The 26,257-nt window shown below is 38.4% G+C and overlaps 1 protein-coding gene across 1 annotated transcript; it reads right to left on the bottom strand.

The window, feature by feature from the left end:
• Window positions 1-4,923: 4,923 nt before the first annotated feature.
• On the bottom strand, window positions 4,924-21,182 carry slc6a1l (solute carrier family 6 member 1, like). The gene is made up of 14 exons (XM_041780508.1): window positions 20,945-21,182; window positions 17,114-17,245; window positions 14,902-15,002; window positions 13,854-13,963; window positions 13,597-13,729; window positions 11,395-11,529; window positions 11,217-11,320; window positions 11,006-11,130; window positions 10,759-10,871; window positions 8,308-8,439; window positions 7,966-8,068; window positions 7,629-7,729; window positions 5,517-5,684; window positions 4,924-5,019 (listed from the first exon to the last, which is right to left on the bottom strand). Exons 1-14 carry the CDS (start codon window positions 21,180-21,182, stop codon window positions 4,924-4,926), a joined length of 1,791 nt encoding a protein of 596 aa, XP_041636442.1.
• Between the last annotated feature and the right edge of the window lie 5,075 nt (window positions 21,183-26,257).

Raw genomic sequence — 26,257 nt, 5'->3', positions numbered from 1 at the left:
ATGGCAGTTGTAAAAAGGCTACAAAAACTTGTATTTTCATGTTCACATTACATTTAGTTAATACAATTTTGAGAGACAGTGATTTATACCTTCCCACAAACATAATAAACCCATGCAAATGTAATAGTTATTCTGTTTGCATTAGGCGACTGCACATTTGTGAGATCCTTACATCTAAAGCTGCAGATCTGCATTATGTTTGCAGGTGTTAAAGGTTCTCCCATGATTAACGATGGAAACCGTTACCCCCCATTCAGTAAGCCTGCAGACTCACTAGTGGAGGGTTCAATAATGCAATCACACTCTCACTCTTCACCCCGAGGCGTTGGACGCCTCTCAATGTGGTGGACCCTTCACGTGAGTGGAGAACAGAGAGAGTGTAGGAAGCAGATTGTGAAAGGCCCCACTTGTTGAGCCCTCTCCTTTTTTTATCTGAACCTACTGCCTGACCTCATGGCTCCTGATAATTGCATAACAGAGGTGAATGGAAGCATAAATATTCATTCAAATTTTGCAAAACATTTGAATGAAAACCTCACAAAAGTCAGATTTTTAAATAAGCTAGTTTCTATCCTTCCATTAAGGAATGCACTTGCTTTTGATGGGCACTGGGAGGCATCATGGGTAAATACAGATCTATAGATACACAAGTGGAAACGAAGCCCAACACCTTCTCAGTTCTATTTTTAATTCATGGACAATGATTGTATGATTTCTCATATATTTGTTTGAAAATTCTGGTCCAATGTTCTTTTCTCATGCATGACATCTGTTTTCAGACCTCCTGAACTTTTAATCCCCCTGATATTTTTGTGCATGAATGACTTAGCTTTGAGCAAAGATGATGACAGATTTTTATTTGTTATGCTTTAGTGAAACTGAAAAAAAAAATGATAGCCCTTGAATCAGAAAATATTGGTCTACTGTGGAACATTTGAAGTCAGACCATCTCTCTCTCCCTGCCTTTGTTTGTCTGCACACTACTTGACAATTTGTTGAAGCATTTTGGAAGAAAGACGGGCTCTGTGTGCAATTAAAAGAGTATGAGGCACGCTGAAAATCATGAGTTTGTTTGAAAGGATACCAATGTAGCATTCTGCAGCATAATGATATGAAAGTGGTTAACTTTCATAAAGTAACTGAAAAAAGGGCTCTGCCATACCAGTACACTGCATCATGAATGACGTGTGGATCTTATGTCTGGCTCTTTATCACTGTGTTTGCTCATACTAGTTTAAAAAATGACAAAAAGTGGACGTATAAAGGGAAAGACAGGTGGAAACTGAGTGTAATAGAAATTCATCATCACTTTCCTCAGTTAGCTTTGAATTCCTCTCTACCTGTCTTTGCAGTATATCAACATGCTATTAAAGATGATTTAAGTCTATCCACCACATTGTTCTGTTTGTTGCTTCTTGGATCTAACAGTTTCATTCCTAAATATTTAACTAATATTTAACTGTATCAATGCTTTTTCAATGCAGTATTCATTTCTTACAAGTGCATTCAGTTATAAATTAGAAAAGTTTTACAGAAATAATGCAGCCAATTATATTTCATATTTTCTTTCAAAGAGCTGATTAGTAATCACAGATTATAAACGTTTTAATGTCAGATTTTTTCTTTATGTTTATAATTTGTTTGTATTTAAAATTGACATGGGGGCCTCACTGAGGAAGGTTGAGGACTGCATGTGGCTCTTTGACCGACAGTTTAATATAGGGCCTATTGCATTACTGTGAGGCCGCTCAGTCTTGCTGCTCACTGAGGCAGGTGAGGGAATCAACCCAGTGCAGAGTCAGGTGTGTGTGGCTGATCAGCTTTGATTAGGACCAGGTGTGGGACGCTTACTTCTACTCTTCAGCAGTGCTGTGCTGACTCATTAGCTCACCATCAAAGCTAGTGAGGACACCTCTGTTTTTTCTCATGGTTTCCTTGATTATTAGTCGACAAAAGCACTTTTTGTTTCAGTTTTTCCCTCTTTCCCAATCATCATTTGCGATTCTGGTAGTGATCCCTTTGGGGGCAGACACCTGGGTCTGCGAGTGTGTCCCACCTTACCCTTGATAATTAAACTAGAATCATATTACTAGCTAAAATATAACTTGTTAAATTTGAAATTTTCATTCTAATTACATTAACAACCATTGATAAGGACAATATAAAGAAATACTAAAAAAACACTTGTCACCTAAAAGATCTTTTAATAAACAAAATCTCTGTTATGATTCTTTAAATAATCCATAGGCCACTGTGGCTGATAGATTTGGCAAATTTACCTGACAGAAAACAAAACTAGCATTTAACTGACTTAATTTTCAACGAAGGCCGTGACATCAGCAAACAGCGGACTGTACTGAGATGAACTGCTCTGTGATTCATTATTGTAGTGTTAGAGGGGCGGGGTCATTGCCCACTTTGGGCCGATGACATCACCAGCCCACATATTTGCCCCACCCGAATAAAACACATCCAGGAAAAAGGTGCCAAACTTTTCAATGGTCTAATACCAAAATTGAGTCGCAAGTAGATGTCAGTGTTGTCACATTTACAGCAACCGTATTCCAACACATCTAGTGTGTTAAGACACAAAGTTTGGATTTCACTCTACAGGGTCTTTAATGATATAAAAGGCTCAATTATTGGGGGGGGGGGCACTCAATTTTAATTTTTAATCTTACAAGTGACTTTCTATCTCATCATCTTAATTATATAATTAAGACTTCTCTCATAATTTTTACTTTTCATCCCATATCATTGACTTTTTTTATCTCGTAATAGTGACTTTTCAACTAATAAGTGACTTTGTATTTCACATCTACCTTTTCATCTGTTATGACTTACTATCTGTAATCTTAAGAGTCAAAATTATGATAATTTTGACTCTTTGTCTCAAAAATGAATTTCATAAATTTTACTTTTATTCTAATAAGTATTACTTTCTATCCCATATCGCCTTTTTTATTGCATAATTGTGACTTTTTATCTCATATTTTTGACTTTTCAACCTATAAGTATGACTTCTTATCTCATATCATTTTTTATCATTTAAGTGGCAGAAAAGGGCTTCCATTCATGAGAGAAACAAGTATAGACAAGACATAAGTATATCATCTTGTAGATCAACAACACTGCAATGGACACAACAGTAAAGAGCTGCTAGCTAGCAGCTCTTTAGCTAGCTTTAGAGGGTAGACTTAAATTGATGTAGGAGTTGTAACTTTGCAAGTTACTGTGTCTTGAGGCTGTGGGTTAGCAAAGAGCACGGGGACAACTTCTGTATTTCTTCTTGAACACTTTAATGGCTCACTTTAGCTTAGCATAACAAACCTTCTCCCTCTTGTCCACCGGAACAGCCACTTCTCATCATTACACGTCTTAAAGCTGTATCACTCCACTAGCTGTTACCAGGAGCAACCTTAAAGGGAAAGTGTACCATATAAACTAGTACCCTTTTACATATAGTTTTAAGCTCACACAATGAATATAATTCAAATTACCCCTTACATCAATTGATATTAATTACCTTACATGGTAATAAGAGAAACTTAATAAAATAAAACTTAACCAAAAATAAATCTCATCTTACATTGAGGTAGAACTGAAGGAATAATTTTTAAAGTATCAGTAGCTTACAGTGTTTGTGCTGGCAGTCCTTTTTCCATTCTCTCCCCGGCCTCCTCATCCTTCCAGTCATCTTTCATGTGAGTAAAATCGAATTAGCATGCTAGTAGTTTTAGCCATCGATAACTGTTACTTTGTCTCATTTACAGTGGTAAAATGTTCCGTATTTTGCTAGTTAGCTTTAAACACATGAAACCTAACAACCTGATGTATTTGATAGAAACAACTTGACTTCTACATTAACTCACAAACGACACCAAAACTAAAATAGGGATACCAACAATGTTTTTATCCAAACAGGAAATGAAACTGATTTAAAGCAATCAAATCAGTTTTTCTCAACCAGTTTACTTTTACATCAGGTAACATATCAATTTTTCACTGTAACATCACTATACTAATTAAAATAGAGTAGTTTTATATGTTTTATGCATTACTTTAGATTCCAGAAGTAGTTTTCATCACAAAAAGCCCAAGAAACTGAATTAACCAGCTAAATTAATTTTTAATGTTTTTCTGACATGAATACTGTCAGGGTAAATCCATAACACATGTGATTTATGCCTAACTGGAGTTTTATTGTATTTGATCAGAATTCAGAGTACAGCATATGAAACAAATCTTTAAAAAAGAAACATTACATAACAGTGACAAATATATGTACAGTTAAATATTAATTTAATAAAACGTCCCACTGAAGGCCTATACTGCAGATTATACAAAACCATTAAAATGTATCTCAAAGCAGTGTTAACTGAGATTCTCTCTTAGCCTGTACAAGTGTCATCACATTCAGTTACTGTAGAAATGAAAATGCAGGGCCCATATATTTACAGACGCGATGATTAAAGTAGCATTTACGTGACTGACAAAAACATCACAGTGGCAGAGTAGTAAAGCTATAATATAACAAACGAATAAAAGTCTATACATTATTGTTTTATGCCTTACATCAAGTCTCACCAGTGGTTTTATATATTTTACAACACTTCTTTCTGTTGGTTATATACAAAAACAAAGACTTGTTGGGTAAATTACAGAAGATTTAAGCTGTCAGTAGTCACACATGAATTGTATAAGTATAGGAGATGTACACAGGTTCATAGCTGATCTAAATCAGTCAATTTTAACATTTAAAGTTTAAATTTAAAGTTTTTAAATATTTTCAAGCATAATTTCAATGAAAGACAGAGAAATTCTGAACAAGACTTTAGCCGTCCAGTTGTGAGCTTTCATTGTGGACATCAGAAAGTCCTTGCAGAGAGTGGGAGACGTGGCCGTCAGATTATTTTGTCCTGGCTAGACAGGGGCTTCGCCCACGCTCCCTGTGTGAGTAAATTCTTCATGCCCTGATGGCTTTTCATCGTCCCGGGCAGTTGTCATCATCTGCCAACGCTGCTCAAGCAAAGAGAATTACATCAGTCTGAAGTAGATGATTATATTAGTCCAAATTTAAGGAATAAATAAAGCAGAAAGTGCTTTCTCAGTTTGTCTTAATTCAAGAAAAGTAAAATGTTAAGAATAAGGGTTATTAGAATTATCTTTAGATGCTACATTTTTAATAACAGTGAAGACGGTTTGTAAAGTGTAAACAGTAACTCTAACAAGCTGAGCTCACCTTCCAAACATACCTTTCTTAGAAAAAAATATAGGATAATGATGTTAGCCTCAAGCCAAACTCATTTATTTTGTTTCTTTCTGATTTTTCACAGTCTTAATAACCTCTGCCTTTTTGTACCACATCCCTAAACCAGAGCCTGAAGTTCATGCTTTGTTTACTTTCACTTTCTCTCTCATCAGCTCCACACCGCTTGATCCTTAGTGCGAAAAATCACTCATTATAGAAAGCTGATGTAAAAACAGAGAAAATGAGTCATGTAAGGGTTTCATACCTGTTTGATGCCGCCCTTGGTGGTGCAGAACATGTAGACCACGTAGCCCGGGATGAGCACCATGGAGGACAAAGCCATGAACCAGCCAATCACTTGGCCCCACAGTGGGTAAACATACTTCCCCAAGGTGAGAGGGGTCATTTCAATGGCACTGAAGGTAAACACCCCCTAAAACATAGAATAATTTCATTTAGTCTGTTATAAATTGACCATTCACAGGGGTACTGAGACATTTGTTGACTTGTATGTGGAAAAAACATATTTATGGAAATTTCAGTTCAGTACAGTTTGGCATTGTTTGGTACATAAAAACTTGATCTTATTTGGGTTTCCACAACCAAAGTCGATAAGAGCTGGTTTTTAAGCTCACAATTGGCTCTTCATTTGGTACCATTTTGGCTTTTTTGGCTATTGTACAACAATTAGAACCTGCCGGTTGTATTCTTGAATTGAAGTGTCATTGAAATCTAACCAGTACAACCAAGGTTTATTTATTATGGTACGTTTACTTTAAAAGCATGTTTATGATAAAAATGGAGGAGAAAAGCTGTTCACATCTGAATAAAAAACACGATACAGTTTGTGTTTGATCATCATAGCTGCCTCCAGCACAGGAAGTGAATAATCTTTCAGTCAATGAACTGCAGTAATTTTAGCTCCACTCATTAGGGGTGAATAGGTGTACTTGGTACCCAAACAGAAGGGTGCCGAAAAGCAAAATGGGACTAATCAATAGAAGTTTGCCAAAAGTAAGCCAGTACAAATACAAGTCAAAACAAGACAAGTTAAAGCATTTGGACATAGTGATACTATGGGCTAACTGCTAGCCTCTGCATGCTAACACATACCATGTAATGATGCTAATAAGTTTATGTTCTGTTGCTATATTTATAAGTACCTGAAAAACACTAAAAACAAGAGTAGTTTAACAGTATTTGGACACACTAAAACAGTGAGCTAACTGCTACCATAAGCAAGCTAACATGCTCCGTATAACACAGCTAAGCTGATGTTAAACGGTTTTCTATGGTCATGTTTTGTTTGTTTGTTTTTTTAATCTTCATGAATGAAACTCAGTTGCTTGATTAATGTTGACAAGAGTCTTACACCCACTGGTTGTAAAAAGGCCACAACAAACTACAATGTCCAGAAGTTTAATTTTATATTCACATTACATTAGCAGGAAGTTAATACATTTTTGAGAGACAGTGATTTTTAACTTCCCATTAGACTAATAAATTCCTGAAAATGTAATAATTATTACGCTTGTGAGAATTATTATTATGTTTGCAGATTTTACAGGAAGCCAGAGTGAACCCAAAAGCAAATTCCACTCAGAAATGCCCCGTCAGAGAAGGAATTAAACCAGGAACCTTGTTGTTGTGTGACAACAGCACCACTCTCTGCACCACAGTGCAGCTCCATAACCAAAAACGACAAATTCACAACTAATTTGGAGGGGCAACTGAAGCCCAAAAATGGTGGTCCCCAATTTGAAAATGCTGCCTCAATTGAAAATTTGAAGAGTCTACCAGCAGGCAAAGAGTTGGAGTAAAGGCGGGCTTTAAGCCTCTTGGCAAAACAGCTCAAAGTGTGCCCACCTGTCTGTCAAATCAGCCCCTTATTATGCATGAAGGCATGAACACCCCCCTGCAATGTGTAGAAATACAGAAATGAGTCAGTTTGTGTCTGCAAATTAAAAAGGAACTGGGGCCAAATGGCAGTCTCAAGTGGACACTAGAGGAAGTGCACTTTGTTGCACACTCAGATTGACTCAGATTGGCTTGTGAACGACCAGTGTAGCTGTCTTTCATCACACTTGTGCTTGATGGGAATAACTGGTACTTGTTCATTTTGGCTGAGTGCTCTTAATTTGAGATAAATACACCTTCTTTTTTTTCACTGCTGTGGTGAAGAAAAAGCCTGATTGTTGATTCCCTGGAGTGCCTGACAGTCTATTGCTAAAGGAAAGTACAAATCACCACATTAGCAATATCATCAATTCTCTCGATTGGCTTTCCCTGTGTCTTGATTGGTTCATTGATCTCCTCAGCACATGGTATAGTTTGACTCCTATTGACGTTGTTAAATCAATAATCATTTCTCTCTTACCAGGCAGATCATGGGGGTGAAGAACATCCAACAAAGCTTCCACCAGCCACAGGGCCTGTAGCCGATCATGTCCTCAATGTTCTTGTAAAACCTCTCTGCTCCTGTTGCATAATGAGAGAGGGACAGAGACAAAGTGTGTGAATGTTAATGCTGAGATAATAACACCACCTTATGAGGTGGAAGAGCGGCTGAGCTGATTTAATTTCCTGTTGAAATCTACACGTTTGATTCATTTGGAGATCTGGCACAATATAGTCATCTCCACTCAGATTTGATCAACTCATTCAGATGCAGTTATATTTGATTACATGGTTTTGTCTAAGCATTGTAATCTTACCATACAACCAGGATATAGAAATGGTTTCAAAGAAGACGAGAAACAGCAGGCACATCCCACTGGCGGAGTAGTAATCAAACAGCTTGAACACATACAGACCGCCCTGAGGGAGTTGAACACAAACAAAAAGACATATCTGCTTTAGAGGCTTGGTGTTAATATCCTCTCTTAGCTTAATAGAATATGCATGACGCATGCAAACCTCAGGTTATTGTTCAAGCATCTGCCATAACGCAAAAGGAGCTCCTTTTCAATAGAGTCTGAAATTGCACGTGTTTTCATGGGAAAAGACCGCCACATTTTCATTATACTGCAGCTAAGAGTAAACCTGAAGTGTGTTACCTGTGTGATGTTGGAGAAACCGATGATGAAAGAGATGAAGCACACAATGAGGATAAAAACTTTCTTCCTCTTCCTCAGATGCATTGGATATTCATCCATTAGAGCCGTGATGAAGCCTTCAACTGTGCAGAACTAGAAAAAGCAAATGACAAGAGACAAACATCAGAGTGGACTAAAGAATTGGTTCCCAACCTTTTAATCTGACACCTTTCTGTCAAAATTCAACATTTATTAGGGCCCAAGCACCGACCTCAGAGAGAGGACCCTAATGAAATGCAAAGAATATTCTTTTGGAAGATAAAATGCTAATATGGAGGCCTAGACATGCGGAAAATGATCTCCCGGAAGAAATTTACGTATTTTGGTGGTTTCGTGCAAGTCTGTCATGTAGAGGACGTTAGTCAAGGGACTGGGTAAGAACTGCAAGCCTGAAAACCTGTACACATGTATATCAGATGGGAACATCCTCCAAAATGTACATGATAGCTAAAGGTCAAATTTTCATGTTTTAGCCGATGGGCAGGTTGCACATTTTAACAAAATCATTTGAGAGATTTTATCTCATTGACTCCAGTCATTTTGTATTTATTCTAGACGAGATGAAGAATAAAAGTTATCAGAATCTTGAGTTTTTCTTCATAGGGCACAGCTGTAATCAGGGCCAAAACTTTGCCTACTTTTTCGTCCTTTTTTCCGTGTGCCAGCATCATTAATGCCATATTATATTTTAGTGCTAATGCCAATCATCACCAAACATCTCAGAGATGATCACACTAAGATCCTGAATACATTCATGCATTAACATCATTACTTTGTCACAGCGCCCCCTCTTGCCAATTGAATATTTACTCCTTTTAAATTTTTTTCCTTCCTAAAAAAAAACATTAAAAATTCAGCCCCCACAGTCCATTCAACATAGGCTTATGATTTTAAGTCTACATCTAGATTTTCATGACACCTTTCAAAAAAGCCTCTTGGACTCATGCCCAAATCACAAGAGGAAGTCTAACAGCTCAATCTTAATTTAAAAAATAAATAATAAAATAAATAAAGCCTTTTAGATGTTGCCAAATGACTTTAACCTGTTGCAACTTTCCATACCTTATTCCATGTTCTTCTGCAGTTTCTGAGAAGTCAACAGCATCACACTGAACACACCCACATGCAAACATCTCATCATAGCACCCCCTACTGTCAACAGGAAGTGAAACAATTGGGGCAATTTTTTTACTTCTCTTACTGAGTTGAATCTATCAGGCTCAGATTTTTAAATGAAGGCCTCATTATTTGTCCACAACACTCAACTTTCATTGAAGGATGCCTCACTGGTGATGGTGGGCAATTCCAAATCTCGCCAATATGACAGGAAGTTGGCATAACTCTCATTTGAAACATCTAATTGGCTTCAGATCTCACATGTTTGATACGGGTCTGCTTCTTTACGCATTTAAATGCTAATTTTATGGTTTTGCTTTAGTGCCACCTACTGTAAGAAGCCAGTAACACCATTAACATAAAAATCTCATCTTCTTGCAAATTCATCTGACAGGTATCAGTCCTGCACCAATCACTTCTACGCATTAACTTCCTTTGTCCTACTGCCACCTACCATTTACAGACAGTACTACTTCATATACAGAGTGCAACACGCTCATTGTTTTGAATTTAGTAACAGTCCTGGGGGGTCTGCACCTTAGAGGGCCTGTTTAGTGCTGCAGTCTTAGTTTTTATTGTTTTGTTGATTAAGCCCTAAGAAAAGAGGTCTATGTATACTTTTCTTTCCAAAAGGCTGTTGTATAATTTACTAAATAACTTGTTTTTTTAATCATGGTTTTATTGCAAATCTAATTTTTGGTAGCCTCAAAGCAGGCAAACCTCATGTTCCCCCTGAGATCTCTGGGCCCCAACCACCCCATCCCCCCTGGGGGGGGTCCTAGACCTCAGGCTGGGAACTAGTGGACTAACGTCTTTGCTTCTCGAAACCTTTCACCCATAATTCATTGAATAACATGGTGGTTAAGAAGTAAATTCAGGTGTTATGTTAGTAGTAGCTAGCATAGCCTGGAGCTACAAGCCTCAGGATACACAAGTCTAGTCACTTCCTAAAACAATTTCTTTTTGATGTTTGAACTCATAGCTGTAGTCTGACATCATATGAGGCTAAAGATGTGTCTTCATATCTTCACATCACACAGCATCAGACATTTACTGTCCACCCTGCATACATTAAATATATATTTATGTGCTCTGTGACTATCAGTTTCACTTAGGGGGGACATTGTCTACAATGCTATGCTTCCAACTTTGTGGCAACAGTTTGGGGAAGGCCCTTTTCTATTCCAACATGACCCCTTTTGTCTGATAAGTTTGTTAGGCTGAAGGGTTTTCAAACCATAAAAATTAGGTTATACCATATGTGCAGCAAGGGGTGAAGTGTGTGCTGTTTGTTACCTGACTGTCAAGGCCGAGCATCATGAGCATGGAGAAGAAGAGGATGGCCCAGAGAGAGGACATGGGCAGCTGGGTGACGGCCTGAGGATAAGCCAAAAATGCTAGACCTGGACCTGTAAGAAATATGAATGAAACAAAACAAATGAAAATAAAATAATAAAATTTTGGTTTTTTAAGCTTGCTTTCAGGTTTTTGATCAATTTGATTCTGTGTTGCATTAAAAAAATAGGCCAGTTGGGTAGTGTACCTGACGCTGCTAGCTCCTGCACAGGTTTCTTGGTGATATAAGACATGAAGCCTACGATAGAGAAGATGACAAAGCCTGCAAACATGCTGGTGCAGGAATTGATGCAGCACACAATGATGGAGTCCCTGCAGAGAAACAAAGAGAAATGTATTGATGCAGGAAAAAAACATCATACAAAGTATATGAGTTGCTTATGGCTGCCTGCCCCTACTTGTATACGTCATTGTGGTACGTGTTGTAGCTTCCCAGTGCGATGAGTGATCCCAGACCCAGTCCATAGGAGAAGAAGATCTGAGTTGCTGCATCCAGCCACACCTGAAGAGATCAGATATGCTTGTAAGTCTGCCTGTGAGCATGTTTTTATGATTTTATATGTGCAAACTGTCTACCTCAGAGCGTATGAGCTTGTTAAAGTCTGGGGTGATGTAGAAAAGGATCCCGTCTATAGCTCCAGGCAGGGTGACCCCCCGGAAGAACAGGATGAAGAGCATAAAATAAGGATAAGTGGCTGAGAAATACACCACCTAGGAGAATTAAAGAGAGAAAAACGTCTTTTAGACACTGAAATTAACATTTTTTCTGCTTATTAACTAAAAGTTAAATCCCTTGTTGCCACAGAGTGAAACATTTTTTAGCTACAAGAATATTTCCACGGCTCATCTTCGCCAAAAGATCCTGCCAGCGCCTTTAGGATGTGGCCAGCTCTTCTGTAGCATAATGATTATGTTTAATTGGTAATGTCCATCAGGGCCAGGGCCTCGGGGAATTCATTTTTCACACACACATTAAAATCCAATTATCCCTGGCAGGGAATGTGTAAAAGGGTTTCTGCTTGCATTCATCTCTGCGGCTTGCTGTAATTTAAAAACTCTATTCAGTAGGCAAAGGGATTTTTTAACTCATATTTCTGACCCTGAATGGATCACCCCAGAATAATCTGGTGGTTTGGGAATAATTAACAACTTTTTTTAAAAGTTCTAATTTCTATAGAAACAAAAACTTCTTTTCAGACTCTGTTCATCTGACACTAGGGTAAATGTGGAATCAGAATCTATAGCTGAAGACTGTTTTAAAGACCCCAAAGGAAAAAAAAACATGGGAGTCTCAAATAAAACCCATAAATTATCATCACAAAAATGAAGCAGAACCTGAGATGGTATTGATAGCCACATTTATATGAATTTGTATAGATTCTGTATATTTATACAACCACACAGTAAAATGAAAACAGCCATTCAGGAAAATTAGGTATACCTAGAAAGAAACTCTCAAAATTCTGTTCAAAAAGCAAACTTCTCTAAATATGAACAGTAGAATGAACAGCTCATCTATCTACAGTGCATTTAGAATCATTTTTTCACTCTACAACTTGATTGATTTACCCTTAATACCCCATCATGAAAAACTGAAAACAGAATTTTAAAGGTTTTGGCAAATTAATTAAATATCAAATTGAAAAAAGTCTTCAGACCCTTTCAAAAACACTAGAAATTTAGTGACACTGATGTCACTGGGCTGGCGGCATTACACCCTAGACTGGTCGCCAGTCAATCGCAGGGCTAATATACAGAGACAAACAACCAGGCATGCTCACACTTATACCTACGGGCAATTCAGAGTCACCAATTAACCTAACGAGCATGTCTTTGGTGGTGGGAGGAAGCCAGAGCACCTGGAAAGAACCCACACATGCTCAGGAAGAACACGCAAACTCTGCATAGTAAGGAATAGAAGACCTCACAGCTGAAGCCAAGCCGTGAGGTCAAAGGAGCAGCCTGCAGAGCTCAGAGACAGGATGTGCAAGGCAAAGATGTGTTGAAGACTAAAAATAAGACTGCAGTCCTTTCAGACCAAATATGCTCATTCCTCATTCACATCTCTTCCCGCTCTGATAATCAGCTGATTATGGGCGTTCACTCTCCTAAGTACTCAGCTGATCAGATTCTGACCAATCATCATCAGATTTTGAATCTGTCATTCTCTCTTTTACAGTCAGCCAGACGTTCTGTGCAGACGCTGCAACCCTCCTCCACCCCAGCCACCTCCATTCAGTTAATCTAGTCCAGATCCTCACAGGCCTTCTGCTCATCTTGCATAGCTCCTCCTCCATGCCACCTCATTGGTTCCTGGGCAGCTTCTTAGAAGTCTACTCCTCATCTGATCCTGCATCTCTTAACAACATCAACAGTGTCTAGACTTGACTACCCCTTCAAATACATGAAATCATCACGGTGGAGTCTAATCGCAGAGGACTTTAAACAATTCTTTCATTAAATTTAGAAAAGAAATATATATATACAGTATATATATTGTTAAACTCGTTTTTAGTCTCTCCTGTTTGAAAGAGATGTTTGGGTTTTTTCCAATATGGTTTATTTGCATAGAATGGGCTTATGGTTCATTGTAGTTAATAGAAACAGCATTAACAGATACTGTATGCTCTGAGTTGCATTCAAGGGGTCATTTAACCCTTTGTGTTAGCTTTGAGATTTAAAAAATGAGTGCAACGATGCTGTATGATAAAAGAGAAGAAAAGCACTTAGATACTTGAGGAAGGAGAGTTGAGAATTTAAACTGAAATATGTTCTGACCTTCCCCGTCCACTCCACTCCTTTCCAGATTGAGAAGTAGACAAGGACCCAGGCAAGTGCCAGAGTGCCCACTAAGGGCCACCGTAGCTCCCCAGGTTCTTCCAGACCACCTGACAACTGGTGCATGTTACGCCTACAGAAACACACACACAAAGCAAACTCAGACAAGCATAAGCACGGATAGCCTCCAGAAATAGCTGCAACACTCACTCACACACACACGTTGTGTATGGCAGGATCATGTCTGGCTGACTTACTCCCAGAACTCGGTGACAGCACTGGTCAGGTTGGTGGTGTCTGTCAGGCTGTAGTTGGAAAAACATTTCTCTGTGTTCCAAGGGTTATCACAGCTCTGCCAGGGTAGCTCCTGCACACAGAATATATATGCATGAACAAAAAAGGGTGCAGAAGCACAAAAGGAGGACATTTGTCAGTTTTGCATACTATTTTTCTGCAGATTGCTTTACATATTTGACATTATTTGGTCCAAATTTCTATAAATATTTAAATATGATTCTCAGATGGAGCAATTTAAGTAACACAAAAACCAAAAGGATTAACAGATAAATCCACAGCGGAAAGAAACTTTAATTGCATTTCCCTGACTCTCCTTTTAACCCATCTCTAATGAATGAATGCTGCTTCATGTCTTTTGAAAGAAAAAGTGAGCACAATATTTGTTTATCTTTGCTTCTAAATACTTCTTTTCACCCACAATATCTGAGCTTTGAGGTCTTTTTTCTCTTTCCCTCAGGCTGCTGTGAGTTAGGCTCTCAGACAGAGGAATATTAAGGCCGAGTGAAAAAAAAAGCTGTGACAGAAAGAGAAACTGTGAGTGGAAAACAAGGCAGAATTGTCCCTTTCTCTTTTGTCCACTCTAGAGCAAAGAAAACAACGCAGCCAGGAAGCCAGATTAGGCTTAGTTATGTTTTTATTTCTGAGCACAGCTGGAAATGTTGAACAAATTCATGCTAAAAAGCACGTCTTCTTTTTGTGACAGACAGCTCTCTGAAATACTCACCTAAAAAGCCTTTGTGTTGTAGAATACATCCTAGAAATCTTATGAGCAAGGGGTGAACATGAAGCCTCATAACCCTGACCTTCACCTATGACCTTCAAAATATATTCAAATCATCCTTTGAGCATTTCTTTTATCTCTCTCTAAAGCATTGACCAATGATGACTGATGGGTGCATCCTTGCATTAAAGTGGACATTTATGACAAGTTTGGAAACCTCTTATGAATCATGACATACACAAGAATACATAAGAATAACTAAGATGACTGGTGGCAATGTAACATACCGAGCCAAAGGAGTTGAATAAGTAGTAAAGAGCCCAGGCAATGATGATGATATAGTAGATGTTGAGCCAGAAGGACAACACCACTGCAGCTATGCCAACACCTGAAGAAAGACAACCCAAAATCATCAGAAATGTACGACACTATAACGTTTAATGGTAAGCTAAGACATACAGCAGTTCAGTATCACTCTGTATAGCAGCAAATCATCCATAGCTGTTTCCGTCTATGATGGTAAGAGATAAAATAATCTTGAAAGCAGCCCTTTGAGCTTGCTAGTGATGTAACTGAAGCCACCAAGTACCCACAGCAAATGAAATGAAATGGAGGAGTTGTCAACAACAGTTTTCTTGTTTTGTTTTGCATGCTGCACTTCTTTGGGAGCCTTATGCCATTTTGTTAAAATTTGTATTTAAGGCTGGAAAAAAATGTGAAGAAGGAGTCTGATGTAAAGTGGAAATAATGAGGCAAAAAAAGTCAAGTGGGAGAAAGTAACCACTACAGTTTTACTCGCATGAATTATTCAACTGTCAGTCACCAAAGGGAAATTGTTGCTTTTAAATGTTCTTGTTGTATTATTATCCAATTAGGATGGCTCAAACACACTTATACACTTAAAGGTACAATGTGTAGAATTTCTGCACTTTAATGTCCCTATTAATTAAAAATGGCTACTCCTATGTTATAACCTGTGTATTTTTAAATGAGCACTTACATAATCTGAAAAAGAGAAATTGTAAAGTCTTATAGCTGTAATGGTCTGTCATGTCACCATACCACTAAGAAATAATGTTCTGCTGTATCTCGTTCATGTTTTACACTTCTTACTTGGACCATGATTATTCTGTCACTCTAGCACTCACCATAATTCACTCTATGACCCAACCCCCTGACCCCTGTAAAGTTGTGGCCCTGTCCCACCATGCTACATAAATGATGCTAAAATCCCCAAATAATCCTTCAAAACCTTTAAAATAAATCAGATTAAACCTCCCGTTTAGGTAAAGCTAAGGGCTAGGCAATTAAAAGTAATGTCAAAAACCTGATAATAATGGTTAATAAAGCTGAGCTAACAGTCTGTTTACAGGAATAAAAAGTTGTCACTCTAACACTGCTAATGTAGCTAATGCTAGAGCTAATGAAGCTACATCATCTACATAGGTTATGAAGCTAACATAGCTAAATCTAAAGCACATGAAGCTGCATTAGCTATGAAAGCTACATAGGTAAGGTAGCTACTCTAGCTATGAAAGCTAAATATTAAGCTTAAGAAGCTACATTAGCTACAAAGGCTACAGAGGTAAAGTAGCTACGTAGCTAAGGTAGTTAAATTCAAGCTTACGCAGCTATGTAAGATACATCAGCTACATACATAAAGCAGCTACATAACTAACATAGCTAAAGTTAAAGCAAACAAAGCTATGTTAGCCACATTAGCTGCCTTTCTGCCTTTGCTATAGTTTGACCTGTTTTAGAGGTAGTTATGACAACAGTGGCTTGCTTTATCTTTGTTAGCATTAAGGTAGCTTCTTTGGTTTATAATATCAACCATGTAGCTAGCAAAAATATCTTCACTTTAAGATAATGTAGCTATGTTGCTTATACTGATAACTATGTAGCTAGTAGAATTACTTTAGCTTCAGTTTAAGCTAATGTAGCAACCTTGATGTGTTCTGTTAACCATGCAGCTATCTAAGCTATGTTAGCCCTAGCAAAAGCTAGCTAAACTGAAGTGAGCAGGCGTTCACGTACTGTAACTACTTCTTAAACAGGTCTATACATAGCTTCATCTAAGATTAGATGTTTTATTTATGAAATGTTGCTGAGCGTGTCATGTTTTCAATGTGGTTATCTCATGAATGTAACTGTCAGACTTTGCTAATGAATAAAGCTGAATTTCCAAACACTTTTGCACTTTCCTCCCTTCTGTTCGGACAGTGATGGCGTCTCGCAGTTGTGGTCAGCAAGAGGGGGCATCTGAGAGCTGTCTGCCACCAGACCCCTCTCAATAAACTCCTCAGTTAAAAAGCAGTGAGGCATCATGTCTCTACTTATCATATTTGTTATTGTTTTGATTTAGAGCCCTCTGGTGGTAGAGATTACATAGCTACTGTACACATTCATCCACATCCGCTTAAAAGGCTCATATTAATAGCCAAATCCTGTGCAAACATCTGAATGATCAGTACCCATCTATTTGTAGCCACAGCTTACCTTTCATCATAGGGATGAGCTTCCACACTCCCAGCCCTCCTACTGAGGTGAACTGACCCAGAGCTGTCTCCAGAAAGAAGAGAGGGATCCCAGCAAACACCAGGGTCAAGAAGTACGGGATCAGAAAAGCACCTGTTCGATCAAGACATGGTAAACAGAAAGGGTGTTTGGTACAATCATTTCATAGTATTTATTATTCAGTTTCGGATTACAAGGTTTCCTTTTTATTGTCTTTCACTTAAAAGAGCCTTTGAGCTTTCCATTAAAAATGCTAGAAGATTGAATGGTTTCAAATATCAGGCAATCAGAGCACGCATCTGCTGGGGCTGTCCTGGCCTGCCAAGACATTTTTATAAACTTTTAGGGCAATTATTTGTAATTAAAATGTCTTCAAAGAACCTTTAAGTCTCAAAAATAAATGTTCTAAGATGTACAAAATAAATGATCAAGAATGAAATGGCCAAACAAAACAAGACTAAGGCAATAGTTAGAGCAGCCAATGCCAAAAGCTGTACAGAGGCCCTAAAAATGGGCATCTCAAAGAAAAGCAGACAGCAGATTTTTAGAAAACCTGTAGAAGTTTTCTGTTGTGAAATCTAGGGAGAAAAGTTGCTCTCTAAAGGGAATAAAAAAGGAGTTGGAGGCTTTCTTAGATCTTATATCTTACCTCTAGATACATCTCCCATTGGGGTGAGAAGAAACCCAATGGAAAACAAACTTTGAAATTAGTGGAAGTTGTAAAAAGGTATTTGTGGAGGTGTGCTTCCAGGTAAGATATTTCATTAGATGATGAGAGGAGTCTAAAATGGGCAAGAAGCCTTTCAGATATAATCCTGTCATGATAACAGTTTGGTCCTCTGCTGGGATTTTTGTGGTCCAAACAGTATATTATGTGTTTTCTTCAAAGGGTAGACGAGTCAAAGAAAACAGCCAAGCCTTGTCTAAAAGCGGCTAGACTCCTCATGATCCTATTTAAAAGAGAACTCAAAGTTCAAAGTAAGGCTGGATATAACTGTCAGATGGAAATGGTGCGGCCCAAAAAGTCAAAACAAAGAGGAAGAGAAACCTGAACTCAGACAGCTTTTAAAGACTGAGGCAGCACTAAAACACAGAGATATGCTGGGGAACAACTAGGCTGAAGCGTCTATGCGTCCGAGCTGGCATAGAACAGCTTCTAAAGTTTCACCTGTCTGATGGAAATGCCAGAATTGGAAATAGAACAAGAGGCACAAAAAAGGGAAAGTATGGCCAGTGGTTTAAAACAGAAAGAGTAGGAAGATATTAGTGAGCATGCTATATATATATATATATATATATATATATAACATACATATGTATATATATATTATATATATATATTATACTAGTATTGTTAGTACTGAGTAGCTTGCATGTTGGCAATGTAAAGGCTACTGGCATACCACTAGCATTGGTTGCTAGTAGCTTAATCAGGCAGTTTGAAATCAAAAGGTAGCCCATTTGGTATGCTGCTTAGCAAAGTGTACTTTCAGTCAAGAGCCTGTTATGTAATACAGGTGAGACTGTGATTTGCATAGTTTTTTTAACTGTCTTGGCGGGTTGAGAAGCATACTGGCTAGCCTGACATGTTGTTAGCTAGTTTAACATTGTTAGCATGTTGTTAGCTGGTGATATTGTAGCATAACTTAAGTTTACTCATTCCCAGCTTGAAACCTGAGATTATTCTGGGTCCTAAAACCCTTTTACAACCATAACATGAAACTTAAAACATGTATCTCCATATTTGTATTTCAATAACAGAGAATTTCACTGTGACCCTTCAACCAAAGTGTATTCTCCACACATTAAAGAGATAAAGTAGCATTATATTGTCACAGTTTATCTAATGTGGAATTAACTGGTGACATATCACTATGTTTAAGCTGCTCTGGCATGCCTTCTCTTTGCTGCTCCCACTGAAGGCTTTTGAAACCCTCCTCCACCCCAGCGCCTCCATTATGCTACACCTGGCTTAATCAGTGTCATTCTGTTGACACTGATGCTCCGCTCAGGGTTGTTTTTTTTCTTTTGCTGCTTCTCTTCCTGACACAGATTTTCTTTGTATGCACAGGGAAGAATTTTGTATTCGGAGACGCTAATATCACAAGGAAAAATCTTGTCAACAAGCCACCAATGGTCGCACTGTTTTTGTTAGGCATTTTAAAAGTCAGCTATGTTTTCTTTTCAAATATTCATCTCTAGAAAAACATACTTTGTGACTCCAAAAACTACTCCTGGTTAATAAAACGTCTTTGAAGGCACAGAAAAATTTGTACAAAGAGGAAGCAAGCAGCAGTATACAATGTCGTACGGAGTGTCACAAACTAATCCAACCAAGACAGTCTGACCACAGATCCCTTGCAGACCACTACAGTGAGATGCTACATCTGTCAGAACAAAAAAACACACTAAAACTTTCAAATTAAAACTGGATTAAACTTCCGGTAAGGGCTAGGGTAAGGGTTGAGGTAAGGATTAGGCTACCTAAAGTTAAAAGTAAAATAATTAACCTGCAAAACCTTATTACAACACGTTTTATAAAGCCAAGTGCTTACAGGAAAAAAGCTTTTCCTCCATGAAAACACTCTACTGCAACTAAAGTAGCTAAGGCAAAAGCTAAGGAAGCTACATAGATAACGTAGCTACATAACATAGCTAAATCTAAAGCTAATAAAGATGTGTTTGCTACATAATGTAGGTAACATAGCTATATAACTAACAAAGTTAAAGCAAATAAAACTACATTAGCCACATTAGATTATGCAACATTTGCTAAAGCAGGACCTGTTTTAGGAGTACTAGTTATGCAAACGGTGACCTGCTTTAGCTTTGTTAGCTTTAGCTAAAGCAGTTTTTGCTACATTGGCTTACGTCTAACATCTTATGACTCACTCGTAACATTAACTATGAAGCTAGCAAAGCTTTGTTAGCTTTAGCTAATGCTAACAAAGCTAAAGCAACATAACTTCTGAAACAGGTCAAAACCTAATTTACTCTCTGATTAGACAGCAGTCTTTTTAATGTTGTTTTATTGAAATGTGGCTTGATCTGTAATGTTTGCAATGTGGTTATTTCATGAGTGTAACTGCCAGACTTTGTATGTTGTCTGGCAAAGTATGTCCCTGACAGTTGTTGCATTTCTCAGTAGTGGTATGCGGTCTGCAGCCAGACCCCTCTCATTCAAATGCAGTTAAATACTGACACTGGTTCTGTACGTAAGACAAAAAAATGTTGAAGTCACTTGTAAAGGCCATGTTTTGCAGTACTTCCCAGACTTTTGGAAGCACTGCTGTGGAGAGACTGATTATACTATGGGGATCATTTTGAGTGTGAAAACGGTTCACAGGGGTTGTTCAACAACACCAAACATGTTATGAAACCCTCTTGCCTGGGGCCCAACTCAATCAAACACCAGTTAACCAAACCAGATGACTACACTGGTGGACCCTGCTTTTACCATTGCTATCAAATTCATGCTGAGATCTTGTTCTTGTCTTGGATGTGACTGATCAAGGGTTACATTTAGAAATGTTTTATGTAGCATATGGATTGCTATCCAAGGGGAAGATTAGTCAAACTCTTTCATTTTTATCTGCAAGGCATCTGGTACCAATGACTTGTCATGGTCCTCAGTGTCACATACAGACTCTAAACCTTTCTAATAAAAGTGATGTAAACCGTTAAAGAGCATCACTAAAAACTGGTCTGTAGCAAGAAGACCAGTAGTCAACACAGGACTATGCTAATGCTAATCAAGAAGATGTGAATCTTCCCAGACTCCCAGACTTCTTTCAATCTCACAGTTGCTCTTACCTCCACCATTCTTGCCACACAGATAAGGAAACCTCCAAACATTCCCAAGGCCGATGGCGTATCCTACACATGACAGCAGAAAATCAAACTTTCCCTTCCAGCTTCCTCTATCCGGTGGTTCCTCTTTTTTATTTTCGTCTGCAGGGGATGCCGCAGCATCTAGCTCCTCGAAGGGAACTGCTTGTTTGACCTCTGTTGGGGAGTTTAAGTCCACTGTACTCTGGCCAGTCTTCCCCATGGTGGGACCACTACAGACCAGTGGGGTCAGGAAGTCACTTGGTCCTCACTGGCTGAAATGGTGAAGAGTTATAGTCCCTGTATCTAAACGGCCGGTACTCCCACACTGAGGTTGGCTCTTGGTTGGACCGATTCAGGACAAAGTGCTGACACTGTGTTGTAAAGCTGTAGAGGGGAAGAACATATGTTTTATTAAGAGGTACTGTAAAAATTAAGCTTTCATTTGCTTCTAATGAAGAGGATAAAACTCAAGTTACAATTTATTGATGCTGAAACATTTTATGGTCTTTTATAGCCTTTGGTTAACTCAGATCATTATATAGCTCTCAGAATTAAAACTTATCTATGGCCACAAAGATCACTGAGGAAATAGAAACATCTAGAGTTTCTACACAGGCAAATGGGGATGGGATTTAACACAAGTAGATCATTTTCTGTAGAAAGGTTTGTATGTCAAATTAAGGTATTAATGTCAAAGTGAAAACAGATTTCTACAGAGTAAGGTCAACTAAATGACAATTTATAGTGCAAGATAAGTGATTACATAAATATACACCCCTTCAAGTGTCCACTATATGCACTTATGGCTGCAATCACAGCACTCAGTCTGTGTGGGTAGGTCTTAATCAGGCTTTGCACATCTAGACACCACAATTTTACTCCGTTCTTCTTTGCAAAACTGCTCAAGCTCTGTCAGGATCAGGTGTGAGCAGCCCTTTTCAAGTCCAGCCACACATTCTCTATAGAATCGAGGTCTAGGCTTTGACCTGGCCACTCCAGAATATTAACCTTTTTGTCTGTAAACCATTTCTGCGTAGCTTTTGCTAGATAATCTGGGTCTGGAAAATCAATCTTCTCCAAAGCTATAGTCGTCTAGCATACTGATTATGATCGTCCTTCAGGAGTTTCCCAATATTTTGCCAAAATCATTTGACTCTCTATCTTTACGAGCCTTTTAAGGCCCAGCTGCCTTGAAGCTTCCCCACAGTATGTTGCTGCCATATGATGCTGGGGATAACATGTTTGTGGGGATGTGCAGTGTTTGGTGTCTTGTCTGGTGGCCAAAAAGCACCATTTTGGTCTCATCAGACCAAAGAACTTTCTTCCACTTGACGATGGAGTCTCCCACATGACTTTCGGTGAACTCTAGTTGAGTTTTCTTTAACAGTGGCTTTCTATTTGCCACTCTCCCATTAAGCTTTAACTGGTGAAGAACCCGGGCAGCAGCTGTTGTATGCAGAGTCTCTCTATCTCAACTGCTGAAGCTTGTAACTCCTTCAGAGTAGATGTCTTGGTGGCCTCTCACTAGTCTCCTTCTTGCACAGTCCCTTAGTTTGTGAGGACGGCCTGATCCAGGCAGATTTACACAGGTGCAATATCCCTTCTATTTCTTGATTATTGATTTAACTGAACTGTTCAGTGCCTTGGAAACTTTTTATATCCATCCCTTGACTGATACATGTCAATACCTTTTTTTAATTGCTTGGGGTGTTCTTTTGTCTTCATGGTGTACTGGTAGCCAGGAATACTGATTAACCAGTGACTGGATCTCTGAGACACAAGTGTCTTTAAACTACAATCACTTGAAACACATTCACTTCACTCTGGGGATCCCAATTTCACCAATTATGGGACTACTATCACAAATTGGTTGGACCACTGTTGAGTTAGGTTTTTGAATTCATATGTATTTGACATTACTTTGTAGAAATCTGTTCTCACTCTGACATTGAATGTGTTTTTTGTCAAAAAAGCCAAATTATATTGACCAGGATTGATTTATAGAATCAATTAAAGGGTAAAACATCCAGTGATTTTTGTAGGCACTGTGCCTCCTGTGGTATTGTCAAATAATAACTTTAGCTTGAAAGCGCTAGCAATACTTTGCTAGCCAAAACATAGCTTTAGGTTAAACTATGGCATAATTAGTCTAATGTTTTTAAAGCTTTGAATTGAAGGAATCAGCATAAAAACAATCATGATTACATGTAGATACAGTCTCAACAGCAGTGTGGCGTTACAAGGTTAAACTTGAGCATGACATTCAAGGAAACTGTAAATCAAGAAATGAAGTTTTTTTCTACATTCATGCCACAGCTTGAAAAGTAACTCTGGTGTGGGTATGATCAGATCAAACAAATGATACATAAAATGCTCTTCAAAGCTCTAGTCAGATCTTACATATTTGCCTGACTTACAGGCCAGTTTTTTCTTTCTATGCCAGATATTTAGTCACAGTATTTTATGTAGTTTCCATTCCAAGGAAAAAAACATAACAGACTTAGCAGTCTGCTATATCTCAAGCAATACATTAAACCAAAAAATGAATTGACCTGATGGGAGCAGGTGGATGATGCAATCCTCGTCATCCCTGTGAAAACTACACAGTGAATCTTAACCACTACTGACACATCCTCCACTTCAAAGTCCACACCTGCCTGACATCCCCACACTGACTTTTGCAATACAGCTTCAATCCCAAGTTTAAGAACAAGCTTCTAGGCGTGCGAAAAGCTTAATTTTCATTCAAATCAAACAGTAAATTTCTACAAGCTTAAAAAAAAGTGATTAATGCTATAATTATCTATCACTTCCTCTCAGGGTGGAATAACATGGTCAGGAAGGAGGAAGTTGTTATTGATGAGGACAAATTGATCGGCCCAGAAATTCCCTAAATGTTTGTGGAAACGTGTCCTCAGAGAGCAAAAGATATTCTCTGCTTAAAGGGAAATTTCACCCTTTATTTTCAAAGATAGAGGAGATTTGAAACAGCAGGAGCATGCTGGGATTCTTGCTGGGCCTTTTTTCTGCATGTTTAATCATCAGCTCAATAAATCCTGTTATGTTTTATCCTCATTAAAATTTTTCTATTTCTCAATTTAAATGCAATGCTGTATGACTCCAAACCAATTAAAAAGTGTGTTTTTATACACCATGGAAAAAGATAAACCTTGTTTAAACAAAAAATGTTTGACTTTTATATTGAGGGTGATCAATTTTAACTAAAAGCATACATCCCCAGCTGGAAAGTGACTGTGTAAAAATAATTAACTTGGCATGATGATGTGCAATGATCAAAAACTACTTTTAAATTGTTACCTGTGCTTCAAAAGGAAGCCAGTGTAAAAAGCACATCAGAGATTCTCTTTGAGGATTTAATTCAAAGTAAACTAGGCTGTTTTTGGTACAAGAGGCTTTTAGAGGAAAAATCTCACAAAGATGCATTTTATGTGTTCCAACATTTGAATCTGCAACTTTTAACTGAGTTTTATGATGTTATTGGATTCATAAGGCAGCAGTGGAAGACCACTGAACTCACACAAACTTCCCTGACCCTAGCTGATGACCTTCTGTGATGACATAAAGAAAGCAGGGATTTTACCTGAGAGATTTCCAGATCCTTCGTCAGGTCATGAGCTTCAGTTTACTGCTCCAGCACAAAAAAAATCCAGAAAACATAACTTTATATCCATCATCTTTGCTTCAAAAAGCTTTAAGCCACAATGTATCTGCTCCCTGTTTATCCGAGCTTACAGCTCCTCCCAGCTGTCCGCTGTATTTTGGTAGGACCTGTGGCTGTTCCTGCTGTGCGTATCGAGTGTTGGATAATAAAGTTCGACCTGTGTGTCCGCTTTGATTACTGCTCAGTTGTGACTGGTGAGGCCCCAAGGCCATGGGGGGAATATGTCAATCGCCCAAATGTGATGGGGAGGAACTCCACTGTCACAGTGTTTATTTGTGCTTTGAGCCAATGTGTTAGATGAGTTTAGCCCTCACCAGCGCCGTTACCATGGTATTAACCAACAGAGAAGGGCCTGATCAGTGAAAGAGCTCGTGGGGTTGTTGAAAATAGAGCAATGATGACTGTTGGCAAAGATCCTGGAAATGTATGACTACAAATACGGTCATGCCAATATCGGATGCAGCCAATATCTCATACAGGGACCCAATATTTATCCGCAGTGTCCTCACTCTGCTGAATGGGAGGAAAAATATGACTAATCAAATTGCAGCAGCTCATTTCTCTTCAGTATAAAGCTGTTTTTGAAAATATGATTGCACCAAAGCAATATGTCTGCAATGTCAAGCAATGCTTCACCATGCATACAGCAACACCTTCTGCTCCAATCCAGAAAACATCTGCCAAACTGTGCCCAGATGTTAATGCACACAAAGACAAATAGAGTTCAAAGACAACAATCTGCTGTGATACGCCTCCAAAATTGACACTCTCAGTGACATCAAGGAAAGAGTTTGTTCACTTTGACTTTGGCTAACTTTGTTAGAAAGCTGCTGCTGTGACAGCCTTTTGTTTTATATTTGTTAAGGAATTTACATGAAGCTTGACAAACACAGAATCAAGGCTCAGTGGCTGATGAGTAAAAAAAATACAAGGACTGGTGAAGCAATTAGTCTTCGTCTTAAATCCTGCTCACTGGTATGTAAGATCGATTTTTCATTTCAAGTAGATAGTTATTTTTTACATTTGTCTGTTCTGGAGGAAGAAATCTAAACTTTCTTGACTACAGTTGTGCAAACTGTGAAAAAAATCAGTCTCAAAGTGTCCTTGAGAGATTGTTTGACTTGGATGGGATTAAAATGTGGCCCAATGTCCTTGAGCTTTCACAACTGAAATCTCTTTAGTTCATCTCTGAGTCAGAGAAGATGTGCACAAAATTTGCTTGTGAATGTGATAATGCTACGATGCTTTGGCAGATTTCGTCAAAGGATGAACACCAGGCCCTATGACCTTCATCTTAGACTATGATCATAGAAAATCTTACTATATTATTGTTGAGTGAGGTTGGACATTTATGTAAAGTTTGAAGAAAATTCCTCAAAACCTACTGGAGATATTGCATCCACAGGGATGAACATGAAGTCCAATAACTTTCCCCTCTGACCCATGACCTCTACATTCTAATAAGTTCATCCTTGTGTCCAAACTGGGATTTGTGCACATTTTGAAGAAGATCTCTCATGGCTGTCTTTGTGGAAGAAGAAACTCCTTCAAGTTCTTCAAATGTTTGACGAAAAAAACAAAAGATGAACATGAGGCCCCAGTGACCAATGAAC

This window comes from Cheilinus undulatus, linkage group 23 (assembly GCF_018320785.1).
Source record: "Cheilinus undulatus linkage group 23, ASM1832078v1, whole genome shotgun sequence".
NCBI lineage: Eukaryota > Metazoa > Chordata > Actinopteri > Labriformes > Labridae > Cheilinus > Cheilinus undulatus.
This window is presented reverse-complemented; position numbering and strand designations above follow the sequence as displayed.

Excerpts from the sequence above, each read along its gene's own strand:
- slc6a1l (XM_041780508.1), bottom strand. The coding sequence starts at position 21,182 with ATGGGGAAGACTGGCCAGAGTACAGTGGACTTAAACTCCCCAACAGAG. Across the intron at positions 17,246-20,944 it reads GTGTGGCAAGAATGGTGGAG|GTGCTTTTCTGATCCCGTAC; the intron begins GTAAGAGCAACT and ends TTGATCGAACAG. Across the intron at positions 10,872-11,005 it reads GCAGGAGCTAGCAGCGTCAG|GTCCAGGTCTAGCATTTTTG; the intron begins GTACACTACCCA and ends TATTTCTTACAG.